Source organism: Lissotriton helveticus, chromosome 9 (genome assembly GCF_964261635.1).
Source record: "Lissotriton helveticus chromosome 9, aLisHel1.1, whole genome shotgun sequence".
NCBI lineage: Eukaryota > Metazoa > Chordata > Amphibia > Caudata > Salamandridae > Lissotriton > Lissotriton helveticus.
Window position 1 is genome coordinate 1,274,991,634 of NC_136070.1, and position 15,080 is coordinate 1,275,006,713.

Here is a 15,080-nt window from a genome sequence, read left to right on the forward strand (position 1 = left end):
CCAAATGGGACAAGGCCCGTCGACCAAGTCCTGGGAAACCTGGACACTACCGCAGACTGAACAGCCTACACTCGCTGTTCCGAGACTGGGAAACCAATCCGTTTCCCGGGCAGCACTACAAATCGGCAGGTGCCACACCACGCGGGACCCGGCACTCTCCCGTAAATCACCACATTAGGTGTTCGGGCGAGCCCAAAATCCTCGCGCAGCAAGCCACTCACCAACCCGCAGTACTATCCAGTCGGATTTTTCACAAACCCTCGTTCCCCAATCTCCATCAAGTCTGTCAGAGCGTTATCCACGCCCTGAGTTTCCCGGAGCACACTAGCCCCAGAAGCACACCGGCTCCTCCAATCACCAGAGACACACCGGTCTCACGGAGCACTCCGGCCCCTCAATCACCAGTCGGACCACTTACCTTCCGTGCGCGGTCCCGACCTCTACCGTTCTCCACTTCCGGCTGGCTGGACCAACACGGTCAGCTCCAAGGTTCCGCCTTCCGGACTCCGGCGTAGGATCACGGACCGAGACCTCCTCCAATCAGCAGGGTGGGGCAGCGCTGCGAGAACCAAGCTCGGCATCAAAGTGGGTACCCGGACCCACCGTGCCGACCAGGGGGTCTCTGGCCTTCTGCTACCCACTTACGGGTGAGAAAGATCCTAATCGCGGAGTCCCTGTTCGGGCGCCATCTGATAAGCGTGGCTCAAATCCACCTGAGTGACTTACCTCACTCACCTATAGTTACCCAAAATAAGTCAGCCGGACAGTGGAGAAGAATGAACAAAACAAGTTTATTAGGCCACAAACTCCCATATGAGAGGGCCCTATATCGACCTCACCCCTAAGAGTGCGCCGAGAAGGACTAACTCACATCATCATGGTGATACATTATAGTACGAGAGAGCAGAGTAAAACACGCCCATAATGGAAAAGTACTGGTCCACCAGAGGTGTGGACAATGGCCTCATACAAGAGGCATCTGCACCTGCAATAGCAACACTTGTTATCATCTCCCAAGGACACAGAGCCAGGCCGCTACATCCCCAGCGCATGAGAACGGCCTGATAAGGAGTTTCGCTAGCAGGAGTTTCAGTTACAGTAAACCAACAAATGCATATATGCTGACACGAGGAATTACTCCTATTCCTACGGGAGGGGGAATGAGCAAGTACAGTTTGCACGTAAAGAGAATAATCCAAAATGGTGGCACACATGCTAAGCTAAGAACACTGCAAACAATATCACACGCATAAGTGAATAACTGCATAATGAGAACATGAACGTAAATGCGTAAGTGTAAGTAATTAGTTAGACACATTCCGCTAACTCATAAGCATAATGTATGCAGGGGGGCGGGGCTTGGGATTGACGTCTATCAGAGTCGACGGATAAGTGAGGCCAAGAACTCCTCAAAGGAGCTCTTTAAGATACTAAAAGAATTTACCAACCCTATAGTATGTAGGACGGCAGCCCCCCAGACTCAACAACTCTGTGATAATCTAGCCACACACTTCAGGGAAAAGATAGACAAAATATATAACTCATAAGGAGGAGGAGGAGAGGTCTTTAATGTGCTTGATCCATCACAACCTATCCTGGATTCATTTGCCACTATCACCGTGGAGAAAGTACAGGAGGCACTTGCATGAACAAAATCAGGATCAGAGTCAGACTGTGCCCCTCCTTTCATTATGGCAAAGTTAGCCACGGGCCTAGCTGCCTCACTTTCATCAGTTTGTAACATATTTCTCTGGACACAGCTACCTTCCTGAATAAATGGAAGAGAGCCTCGATCAAACCTCTCCTAAAGAAATCGTCTGCAGACCCAGCAGAGATGAAAAATGATAGGCCGATATCTCTGTTGCCCTGCTGTGCGAAAGTCATGGAGAAGATGATCAATAAACAACTGACTGATTATCTAGAAAAATACCAATTGCTGGATCCGGCCCAATCAGGCCGGATCCAGCCCAATCAGGCAGGTCACAGCATGGAAGCGGCTCTAATAGAAGAGACGGACATCATTAGGATGTCCTTAGATACAGGGATTCCCACCATGCTGATGCTCCTTGATCTCTCTGCGGCCTTCGACACCATATCACATAACATCCTGCTCTGCAGATTGCGGGATATTGGTGTCGGAGGTCTGGCACTGGCCTGGCTCCAGAGCTTCCTGACAGATAGATCTCAGTATGTTAAGTTAGACGCATTTTTGTCATCAATCACCTCACTTGACAAGGGAGTACCTCAGGGCTCTATCCTAAGCCCCACTCTTCAATATATATATATGTGGCCCCGTTGTCCGCTATCATAAGAGCACATGGCTTTGACACCATCTCCTATGCGGACGACACGCAGGTGATTATTCCTTTTCATTCAGATCCCTCTGTCACCAGAGTCAACTTATAGACCTGTATGTTGAACATAGCCGAATGGATGGGGGACAATTTCCTCCAACTGAACGCCAACAAAACGGAGATTGTCCTGTTCGGGAAGGCGGAGGAACTCTGGTCTCAGGACTGGTGGCCTACAGAGCTGGGGGGATTCTCCCTCCCCTACAAAGCATGTCAGGAATCTGGGTGTTCTACTGGACAGCAAATTGTCGTCTGAGATCAAATCAAATCACTTTCTGGCACTTGTTTTGGAACTCTGAAGATGTTAAGAAAGGTATTTCCTTGGATTCCCCTAGGGGTAAGAAAGACTCTGATACAAGCGCTTATTGTAAGCAGATTGGACTATGGTAACACCCTATTTGTCGGAGCCAGGGAAGATTTGCTTACGAGGTACCAAGTGCTGCAGAATACTGCGGCAAGAATGGTCCTGAATAAACCCAGACGCTCCCCTTCGCGACCCTTGCTGCAAGCCCTACATTGGCTGCCTGTAAAGAAAAGAGCAGTCTTCAAACTCCTTACTTTGGTGTTTAAGGCAGCTCGAGACCTGGGGCCAGCTTACTTGAGGAAGAAGACAAGGCCCTATGTTCCCGGTCGCCTCCTCAGGTCAAGTAACCAAAATCTGCTAGTACCTTGCAGAATTCATAAAGCTAGAATGGGAGGACGGGCTTTCTCCTATCTGGCCCCATTCCATTGGAATAGGCTTCCGGATGAGATACGTCACTGTACCTCTCTGGGACACTTTAAAAAAAGCTTAAAAGCCTGGATGTTCCAGGGATCCGCACCGCTCATGGTCTCTGTCTGTTGTCATGCCCAGGCGCCGTGAGATCCCCCTGGAGATGATACGTTGCTCTCTATAAATGTTAAATAAATAAAAAATCCTCATCGACAAAGAGTCCCACAGTATCGCCCAAAAAGAGGAGAATTACCTAAAGACAACAGTGAGCAAAAAATGGAGCCTTGGACCATTGGTCACCTGAAACAAACCTCTCACCTCTCCTCAGAGGGAAGCGGTTGAATGAGCCAAGGTGGAGCAGATGCAAATGTTATGTTAATTTCGATTTATATAGCGCCAAATCACCGACAGGTCTCTTAGCGCTTGCTTTGGGAACCCGTCCTGGCTTTTCCTGCGAGATTACCCCTACTGGGCATCCCCAAGGTGAAGACCAGGCATCCCATCGCAGTGGGGCCGTAGTGGAGATTAAGCAAGCTATTGCCCAGAGTTGCAGAGTGTGAACCCATGATTCAAGTAGGCACCGAGGCGAGAATTATCGAGTCCGTGGACATTTTGAGCTCAAGACCCTGCCGCGTCAGGAATTGAACCCTGGTCCCGTGTCTGACCTCTGCATCAGGGTCTGCCTCCTCTAACCAGTGACCCACACTTCTCCACAACTTGGAGGGGTGCACCAGTTGAGGCGGTAATGCTTGGTAAATATATAAAGTGAGAACCAAGCGGCTGCCTGTGGGACTTGAACCTGTCTAGAGAGCACAGCACCTCTTGCACACTTGACTCTATTCCTTTGAACAGGATTCTTTCATCCAGCTCTTACTATGACAGTATAGCGGTCCACCCTTCCATACATTGCCTGCTTCGTCGCCACGCCACCTCTTTAACTCTGGAGAAGGAAATGGAACCTTTAAGTCATTTTGGGGTGCAAGTACTGCGAATTCTTGGGGGGATGGTAAGGTCATATAAACCAGGTACTCCTTGTCTTGTCGAGTGTCCCTTCCTGTTGAGACCCGAGGCCCCTCCCCCAAGGCACCATCCGTGCTCCACAAAAGATGTGTTCTGCAAGGCTTGCAAATCACAACATGACAAAGAGCAAAGGGGGGGCTTCCAAAATGGAACATATCTCCCTCCATTAACAGGTTCTACTGATGCCTGTCAGGTGAGAGGGGCCCTTGCAGGGTGGGGCCCCTGACGCAGTATTACCATTGTTAAGGAATCACAAACGCAGCTGCATGGCTTTACACCAAAGATTCTTGGAGCCCCCGACACGTCATTCTTCTTGTTACCAGTACCTTGTGTGAAACTACCTTACCCATGAATCCGTGCGGCTTTGGCATCACTTATACATCCATTGGTGCCTTATTTATTGGCATTGGTCTGCCTATGTGTTCAGTCCGTGAATTCAATAAGTTATCCTCTGGCTCCCTCTTGTGGCTGAAGTGGGAACTGAGCTGGACTGCAGAACTTCTTCCCCCTCATCCACGAGAGTTGTAGCTAATTGTAGGTGTGGCATAAGGAACAGCTGCATCCGATTCACTTGATTATTGCTTTCCCCAAATACCATCATTGATCTTACACATTCACGGGCGGGCTTTTGTACAGCTGTCTTTATCCATTGGTCCATTGAACTGCTCTTCACATTTCGGATGCACCTACCACAAGCATTCAGCATATGGCAATGGTCACGCCCACTTTACCCACTGCCTCTCTTCCCTTTGACTGCACACAGCCTGTGCACACTGTTCACATCCACCTAAAAAGAGTTCCTTTCTATTCAGTGACAAAAACTGTTCAAAGTATTTTATTATGTATTATTCATATTACCTTTAAATATGGATTATTTATTTTGCCTGCGCGTTGGAAGCCCAGTTAGTGATCTGTTTCCCATTTAATTTTTTATACTTGCTGTTATGAATTGTTTAAGTGATAAATTCATATTTCAGAGAGCACACTGTACACATGTACACATATGGTCAATAAAAAAATCCTTTATTCTTTATAAACAAATAAAAAAAAGCAAGAAAGTCACCACGTTTGGTTCCAATAACAAGGTGGGACTTCTTCAGGGCCTTTCTGTAGTAATGTTCCTATATGGTATGTTTTACTATCCGTGACCGCGCCCATTATGCGCTATGTGTTCAGAATGATATGTAATCGCTGTATCCACGCGGTATAGTGCGGATCACACCCCAGGTCCGTATGGATGTTGTGAATGCCAGAACTTAGTGCACAATGGTGTGCTGTCCGCAGTATGAAGTGACTAACCCTTCTACATACACCTGCGACAGCGCTGGTTGTACTGGGAGGGGGGACACCAGCAAACCCCTAAATGGCTCATCTGAGGGCTCCTGGCTTCTGTGATTGCCACAGCTGCTAAGCTTGTTTGTAGGTGTTTAAGTGATGTTGTTACATTGTACCTTCCTGCAAAACAAGTGCTTCATTAGGTCATTAAATTGTGTCTCCTTCACAAAAATAATTATGAAATCCATGGCATAGCTGGAAGGGAGTTTCATTTTTTTTTAATTAACTAGTAAAACAGCAAGTTGAGTGAATGTCCTTTTACATTTGAAAGCATGTTGTGGCCATGTTGTGTTGAGCCCAATTTTCCTTTTTCCTTTGGTGGCACAGGCACTGGCTTACAATAAGATTACATGAATAAACTTCGCCCTAGCTTGCCAGAGCCAGACCAATTGGGTTTGCCAATGCTTCTTTAATCTTGGAATTATTTGACTGCTGTAACCGAAGAATGAGCCTCTTCCTTATAAATGACACACTCGGCTCTGTGGGGGCAGGTGGGGCTGGTTCAGTTGCCCTCTGTCCGGCTGTGTTCAGTGCTTTACCATCTCTGTCATTACTTACTGAGCATTGGTAGCGGCAGTGGGACATACCACTTACTCGAAGAATCACAACGAAGGCCCTTACAACGATGAGCTCTCCCTTTGTTGCTTGTTGTAGCATCACTTCACAGCAGCACAAACCTGACCAATATCACAGTTATCGTAACATAATGAACAATTTGATGAAAATCAAATGGTTTTATTGACCAGCCCACCATGATGTGTCATCACCAGAGACTTCTCCTCATAAGGATTTTACCTCTTTCTCCATCCTAGGTACAGGGAACAGGTGTTTAAGCTCCAAGATGTTAAACTTGTAGTTCACATAATATAATATAATATAATATAATATAATGTTATATAGCGTGGCATGAGCTAAAATAATATATTTATTTAACTTTACCTACCAAAAATTAGGAAAAAAAGAAAAGTCATTTGGCACACCCACTGAAGCTAAAAATATCCCCCAGTAGTTAAAATCCCCACCAGCCTGCACCAACCGCCTGTAAACGAAACACCTACCACCCCCCTAGTAACCCTGCAGAAGCTTACACACAACAGACACAATCCATCATTAACCTTCCCAAACCCAAACAAAAGGGTCTCCAGTTTGTGAATCTGTAATCTTAGCAGATGGCGCCATCTAAATGTGGATAAGAGATGCAGCCATACCATAGCGTTCTATGTCAGAGCCTCCCACATAACATAGCCACCATCGCATACGGTTATACATCCTTACAGACACCCATAACACAACATACAGGGGCATGGCCTTACAGCTGGGGGTCTTCAAACTGGGGGCCAGGGCCCCTCATGGGGGCCCTCAAGCGATCCCAGGGGGGTGCCAGGCTCTGGCCTAAAGAAGCATTGTGCTGATAACTGTGCTTTCTTTTAAGCAGAAAGAAATGACCGTCAGTAAGCTGCTCTGTAATGGGCCATCACTAACATCTTTTGTCGTTTATATCCTGGCTGGGAGAAGGTGTCAAAAGGAAAGGAACTTAAAATATTCTTCAAACCCCCACCTCCATTTCTAATAATCACACTGTGGATACACGTTAGCAAGGCGTGCCTGGCCAGGACAGTATTCTTGACAATCATGCATTTGATTGCATTTTAAACGGTCCACACAGAGTTATATGGAGACGTTGCTGGAACCTGCCCGCAGCGTGCCACACCGACTTTACGAATCCTTGCTCCGACATGAAATTTGCGAACTCGATTACTCCCTGATGAAGAGCGAGAAAGCTCGAAATGCATTGGAGTCTCATGAATATAAATGGACATTAATGCAGAGGAAAAGTTTTTGAAATGAAAATAAATTCAATAACAGAAGTTAATGAAGGAATTTATCAAAGTTGTGGCAATTAATCTTTCAACCTTAATGAAGGACATGGAGTGTGCCCAAAGGGGGATGCGACTAAATTCAGTTGGAAGCACAGTTGTGAGAAATGTTGACCTTTCCCAGGACGGTAACATCACCCCAGGAGCACCCTAAAAAGAGTACATTTACTAGAAGGACTTTGTTTCAAAATACGGTTGTGCGTATAGCTATCATCGCTTATTTTTAAAACAGTGACACAACTTAACTGCACTGTTTAAATAAGTCTAGACATATTTAAAGATTTCCAATTTATTAGAATAATTGTGAATAATTCTGAGTGGGGACCAGATGATTTTGTTGTCCACTGGGGGGGGGGGGAAGGTGTGACATTAAAAAGTTTGAAGAACACTGCCGTACAGAGTACAATAACAGAGCATACACCACAGTAGCACACAAGCACAACACATTTAATGACACAACATATGTGTCCATCCAATCCTTGGCTTCTCTGTCGCACAGGCAGCCCCCTGCTCTCTCTACAGGGTGCAGTGACCCTCATGGATGAATGACGTCAGGAGGAGGGCGTGTGTTGTCCTGCACTGCCTGACCCTCTCTTCTCTGAATTTTGGGGCAGGGTGTCAGGAGGCGAGCTCTTCGACAGGATCGTGGAGAAAGGATTTTACACGGAGAAAGATGCCAGCCAGCTCATAAAACAGATCCTGGACGCGGTGAAATACCTTCACGACATGGGCATCGTGCACAGAGACTTGAAGGTGAGACACTGGTTTGTGTGTGTGCGTGTGGGGGGTCTGTCTGTCTCTGGCAAGAGAAGAAGAGAGATAGAGACACCCAACTCCTTACCAGCTGTCTGATCCCTCACAATGTCTAGCGCATGTGTGTGCGCATATGTGTGTGTGGGGGTGGGTGGGTGTGTGCATATATGTGTGTGTGGGGGTGGGTAGGTGTGTTCGTATGTGTGTGTGTCACGTAAAGGGCGCTCTTGCTATGCTCTCCTCCTTAAAGAGGCCACACCCAGTTCACATAACCACACCTGAGCACACCTCAGATTGTAAGGCTGAGTGTTAACTGACAGCTTTTTCTGCCATCTTTACTCATTGGGCCAATAATTCAGGAATAGCGGACAGGCATAAGTGCCTTTTGTTCTCTGTCAGTAAAATACTGTGGAGAGATCTCTGACCACTGAACGATGGAAAGCCATTGGGTGACTGGCCGTGGCACAAACAACTGTTGCCACAGCCCAGATCACTGAAAGGGTGTTCACGAGAAAAAACATTAGAAATATGGAGCACAACATTCCTGCTAACCGATTGCAACACTCTTTATTTGCTTATAAAGAATGTTTGAGGCATATGAGCTGTAGATCATATGCTTTAGCATAGATCGCCATCTGGTGTTGGGTCCGGATGTTTGCACTTTGTTTTTGTTCGAAGAAGTCTTGTAGTCACGAGGTAGGTGACTCCTCCTTTCGGTGATAGTGCGCATGGGCATTGACTCCATCCTTAGATTGTTTTTTTTCTACCATCGGGTTTGAATGTGTACTGCTGCGCTCCGGTTGAACAACCCTTTAACCCCTTCGCTGCGGCGGCTATTCCGCCGCAGCGCTAAGGGGGAGGCGGGGCCACGCGGCGGTCCCGTGCTCGTGACGGAACCGCTCCATCGCGGCCCTCGGGTGAGCTGTGCTTGTGACGGAACGGTTCCGTCACGGACCCGCCCGCCCATTAGAACGTCAGGGCAGGCGCGGAATTCGCGCCGCGCAGGCACGGCGAGCGGGCCCTGACGGAACCGTTCCGTCACCAGCACAGCCCACCCGAGGCTTGTGACGGAACGGTTCCGTCACGAGCATGGGAGGGGTTAAAAATAAACAGTAAAGAGATTTTCATTATGTGTACCACCTATGTCATAAAAACGGAAACACATCGATTTTGCATTCTAGGTAGTCGATTCTGCTCTGGTATGATCATCACTACCCTACTCTGTGTTACACAGTTATCACAAAAGTCAAATGCATTTACCCATTTTTTTAAATTCAGTATTCAACTACTCCCATCACCTCTCACTTCCCTCTTCCACTCCTGTCGTATCCACATTTCTCTGCTTCTCTTACCCCCTGCTCTCCCACCCTTTCCCACTCTCCCCCCCACCTCCACTTTGGGTGTGTACGAATGTGGGCCCCTCTTTGCTCTTCCTTTTTTGCTTCTTTTCTTGTCATGTCTTATCTTCCTTGGCCTCCCCTTCCCCCACTGTTCATCCTGTGCAAAGATAAGGACCAACTGGCCCTCCTTGATATTGCGCCTTCTTGGCCCCCAAGGGCCCCAGCCTCTTGGGACCACCACTAACAACAGCTCCCTGTACCCATGAAAACAGCAGCGCCAGGAACTAACAGGACCGCCCAGGGGCTGGAGTCACTGAGGAAAGATGGAGGGACGGCTCTTATCTCAGGAGGCTTTTCAAAAAGGCATGTCCTTACTGCAGTATGTGAGTCAAGCTGCAGTAGTCCATACAGTAGTCCAGCCAGGGGCCCCCGCTGCAGAATTCCCACCGACCTCCTGGTGCGGTTAGCATCTTTTCTGGATACCTGGTCAGCCTGGACCACGAGGACAGTAAAACACACCCAGGCAAGGGTCAGGCAAAATCACTAAAAGCCAAGAACCACCTGGTATAATGACGCGTGCGCTGGAAAAATACTGAATCACCTCTGAGGAATGGGACAGGGGCTGAGAATGTTATGGAATGCAAAAAAGCAAGTGCAGCCTCAGAGACAAAGAGCTCAGAAGAAGAAATGTGAAGAATTCGCCCGAGAAGCACATACCAAGGGCTCAAAGTAAGTTTGGCAGGTGTTACCCGGGGCGCATATGCCAACGCCCTGCTGGCCCTGAACGCAAGAGCTCAGGACCACTGCACCTCACATTTCAAAAGAATTTCTCACCAGAAAACCAAGGCATGAACCACAGAAGATGTGATCCGAAACCAGCATGATACAGTACCTACCATATGGTTTTCTCCTATAAAATGTGGACCAATTTAACGAAGGTTGAGTTATTTAACGCATCCAAAAATTACCTGTGCGTTCAATACCTAACAGATCGTAATTCCGACCCATGCGTAAAAAAAGGTTTAACCACCCAATTCGTAACTATGCCCAGAGTGTTTTGACTTTGTGAAGGATTAGCGTCATAGCATCTTGGTGTAAGAATACCCCACATCAAAATACTGCACTTTTCAGCCCAAGCAGCCTTATTAACTTGGAAGGAAAAATCTTTGCAAAAATAATCCGGCCAACTTTCCTTGAGTGAATTTCAAGAAGCCCAGCTGGTCACCCCACACCAGAAAGGCTTTTGCAAAGGGCTTTCAACAGTGGACCGTGTTTTCGTTTAATAATAACTCCTCGTAGAAAAAGACAGAAAACTCAAGAAAGACACTCTGGGACATATTTACTAGAAATTGGCGTTACCAATGTTGGCGTAACACCGAGCTCCGTCAGTTTCAAAATGCAGAGATGCACCGCATTTACAGGAATGTGGCGAACTGCTGCGCTTCCCCATTGCTAAAGAAGCCGCCTCGCGCCAGCGCAGGCACCCTTGCGCATTGTTGCAAGGGTGCCTGCGCTGCAGGGGTGATTGTTTATGTGCAGGAAGGGACACCTTTCTGCAAATAAACAATCTTTACAGGCGATTTGCTTTAACTATGTGTGGAGCAGAATACAGAACACGTGGAAAGAGGGGAAAAAGGAGGAGAAATGAAACATTTATCCTTTATCGTTTGCTTAAGACTAGGTATTCCCTGGTGTTTTTTTGGCTCCGCCCCATCCTTGTAAATATGGGGCAGTGTAAAAAAACAATAGGTGTTGCTCTCTCTCTATCTCTCTCTTCTCTCTCGTCTCTCTTCCTCTCCTCTCTCTCTCTCTCTCTCTCTCTTTCTCCACTCAATTTCACTTCTTTCTCTCTATCTCCTGTCCCCCAAGGGGTCTCCTGGGTTCACCCCGGGGAGCTACAGAAAGTGGAAAGAAAAAGATGCCCCCGGAATCCCTCGTACTTGAAAATCCGGCATCCAATGGCTCCGGTCCACGGCATACACCGGGGATGTTGTGTGGCATAAATGTCCAGTCCGGCTACGGAGTGCTGAAACTTTTCAGACACTCACCCCCAGTCACAGATGTAGGTTGAATCCATCAGCATTCTTTAGCTCACTTCGCCACCCCAGTTTAGACACAGCGATATGCAAATCAGTCTTTACCATGTGCCCATGGGAACAGTCCAGCCCAAACTGCCGAGCCAGGTCTTCCCTGGACTGGAAACAAGCATCCTGGGACCGGTTTCGGGGTGACACCCCTCATCAGCCAGGTTAGCTCGAGTCCATTGGCAAAGTGAGCAAGGGACCCACATCTGGGCATACTCTGCCAACTAAGGGCGAACAAAGCAAACACAACGAGATGATGGACGGAGCGCTGAAACTTTTCAGACACTCACCCTCAGTCACAGATCTGAGTTGAATCCATCATCGTTCTTTAGCTCACTTCGCCACCTCAGTTCAGACAGAGGCCAGACCTTGGGTGTGGGCAGAAGGAGCAGGAAGGGAGTGCTCTTGTGGGGCTGCAGTGGTGTTCAGAGGCCCTTCTGTGCATCTCCAGAGTCTGTGTGCACAGAGTCACACCGTGGCTGCAGCCTCTCAGGACACACGTGTTGTAGATGGGTGGATGGTGGGGGGTCAGAAGGAGCAGGAAGGAAGTCTTCTTTTGGACCTGACTTTGTCAAGGTTTGCACACTAGAACAAGACAACAGGAACTCTGCACTTCTGCTTTTTTGTGCTGCTTTCTAAATTTACATTCTCAGTTTCATGAGAAGGAAAAAGAGCAACTTTTTACAATTTTGATGATTATTGATTTATATAAAACAGGATCAGCGTGCTCTGCTTACACTAATATGCTTTGCAGCTTTATATACAGCAATAATTCTGCTTGTTTATCCGGTAATAGCGGTGCGGTATAGTCCCCTTGGGTCTTAAAGCGCCATGACACAAACACACCAAACCAATTCATTAAATAAAATACTCTTTATCTACACGTCTCGTGGGAATGAGCGTTTCTCCTTCCGACCTAACTGTCATTACAGAGGTGCGTGGTGGCTCAGATTTGGCAGAGGTGTGTGGTGGCCCAGATCAGGTGGAGGTGTGTGGTGACTCAGATCAGGTGTGGAGGTGTGTGGTGACTCAGATCAGGTGTGGAGGTGTGTGGTGACTCAGATCAGGTGGAGATGTGTGTGGTGGCTCAGATCAGGTGGAGGTGTGTGGTGGCTCAGATCAGGTGGAGGTGTGTGGTGGCTCAGATCAGGTGGAGGTGTGTGGTGGCTCAGATCAGGTGGAGGTGTGTGGTGGCTCAGATCAGGTGGAGGTGTGTGGTGGCTCAGATTTGGCGGAGGTGTGTGGTGGCTCAGATCAGGTGGAGACGTGTGGTGGCTCAGATCAGGTGGAGGTGTTTGGTGGCTCAGATAAGTTGGAGGTGTTTGGTGGCTCAGATAAGTTGGAGGTGTGTGGTGGCTCAGATAAGTTGGAGGTGTGTGGTGGCTCAGATACGTTGGAGGTTTGTGGTGACTCAGATCAGGTGGAGGTGTGTGGTGGCTCAGATCAGGTGGAGGTGTGTGGTGGCTCAGATATATTGGAGGTTTGTGGTGACTCCGATCAGTGGACATGACTCGTATTCTCTTTTTCTCTTCCTCTGTGATCTCCAGCCAGAGAACCTGCTCTACTACAGCCTGGATGAAGACTCCAAGATTATGATTAGTGACTTCGGGCTGTCTAAGATTGAGGGGTCGGGCAGCGTCATGTCCACAGCCTGCGGCACGCCAGGATATGTCGGTGAGTGCCACACGCTGCGTGTTTGTCATCAGTACTTAGAGCTGAAATGCTATGTGGTAATTATTACTATAGTGTGAGACCTCTGAAAGTCCACAGGGTGCTGGCTAAAACCTGCCTTTTGACTGACACTGACCCAACCCTAGAGGCCCCAGACTGTGAGAGAGTGCCCTCTTCTGATGCCCTTTCCAAGGAAGAAAGCTTTGTTCTTCTCCTTAAGGCATTCGCTGCCCATATTACTGAACATAAAGTGTGGCTGTGACAGAGGCTACTGTCCTGCATACTTCTGTTATAAATTTGCCTGGGATTCCGCAGAGATGATAAACCAGTTACACTGCAAGGTGCCCTCTGATTGGCTATCTACCTGTCTTTGCCCTCTTAGGGCAGTAGTGTTAGATCAATCAATCATAGTATTGTAAAGCAAGCTACATACCCGTGAGGCTCCCAAGGTGCTGGGGGGAGGGGGTGCTGCTACTATTCGAAGAGCCAGGTCTTGAGGAGTCTTCTGAAGGTCAATAGGTCTTGGGTCTGCCGTAGGTGGATGGGGAGGGTGTTCCATGTCTTGGCAGCGAGGTGGGAGAATGATCTGCCGCCGGTGGTCACTCTTGGATGCAGGGGACAGAGGCGAGGGTGCGGTCTGCGGAGCGGAGCTGGCAGGTGGGGGTGTAGAAGCAGAGTCAGCTGTTGAGGTACGCTGGTCTGGTGTTGTGAAGTGCCTTGTGTGCGTGGGTGAGGAGTTTGAAGGTTATCCTCTTGTTAACGGGTAGCCAATGAGGGCCCCTCTGGTGGCTTGTGATGTGGCTGCGGTGAGGGATGTCGAGGATCAGGCATGCAGAGGCGTTCTGGATATGTTGGAGCCATTTCAGGAGTTTGGCCGAGGCTCCTGCATTGAGTGCGTTTCCGTAGTCCAGTCTGCTGCTGACAAGGGCCTGGGTGACCGTCTTTCTGGTTTCGGTGGGGATCCACTTGTAGATCCTGCAGAGCATGCTTAGGGTGTTGAAGCAGGAGGAAGAGACGGCGTTGACCTGCTTCGTCATGGAGAGGGTGGAGTCGAGGATGACTCCTAGGTTGCGTGCGTGGCCGGTGGGTGTTGGGGCTGTTCCTAGTGCAGTCAGCCACCAGGAGTCGTCCCAGGCCGAAGGGGCGGATCTGAGGATCAGGACCTCCGTCTTGTCTGAGTTCAGCTTCAGTCGGCTGTTCCTCATCCAATCGGCGACAGCCTTCATTCCTTCGTGGAGGTTGGTTTTGGTGGTGTGTGGGTCCTTGGTCAGGGACAGGATCAGCTGGGTGTCATCGGCGTAGGAGATGATGTTGAGATCGTGCAGTCGGGCGACGTGGGCGTACGGTGCCATGTAGATGTTGAACAGCGTCAGGCTGAGGGATGAGCCCTGGCGTACGCCACTGATTATCTCGGTGGCTTCGGAGCGGAAGAGGGGGAGGTGGACCCTCTGTGTTCTGCCGGACAGGAAGGTGGTGGTCCAGTTCAGGGCCTTCGCTTGGATTCCGGCGTCGTAGAGGCGTCTGAAGTGTGCGGTGGCAGACCGTGTTGAAGGCGGCTGACAGGTCCAGGAGGATGAAGACTGTGGTTTCTCCATTGTCTAGCAGGGTCCTGATGTCGTCAGTTGCGGTGGTGAGGGCAGTTTCGGTGCTGTGGTTGCTGCGGAACCTGGACTGGGTAGGGTCTAGGATGCTATTCTCCTCAAGGAAGCTGGTTAGTTGTTTGTTGAAGGCCTTCTCGGTGACCTTTGCCGGGAACGAGAGCAGGGAGATGGGCCCGAAGTTCTTGAGGTCCTTGGGGTCCGCCTTGGGTTTCTTGAGTAAGGTGTTGATCTCTGCGTGCTTCCATCTCTCCGGGAATGTTGTTGTTTCGAAGGAGATGCTGATGGCATTCCGGAGATGGGGTGCGATGGTGGTGCTGGTTATGTTGAAGATGTGGT

The 15,080-nt window shown here is 48.9% G+C and overlaps 1 protein-coding gene across 1 annotated transcript in view; it reads left to right on the forward strand.

The window, feature by feature from the left end:
* CAMK1 (calcium/calmodulin dependent protein kinase I) overlaps nucleotides 1–15,080 on the forward strand; it is a 411,042-nt gene that overhangs the window by 369,645 nt on the left and 26,317 nt on the right. The window contains exons 5-6 of the mRNA XM_078661850.1: nucleotides 7,910–8,048; nucleotides 13,020–13,146. Coding sequence (XP_078517976.1) covers nucleotides 7,910–8,048; nucleotides 13,020–13,146 — 266 coding nt within the window. The remainder of the gene's footprint in view (nucleotides 1–7,909; nucleotides 8,049–13,019; nucleotides 13,147–15,080) is intronic.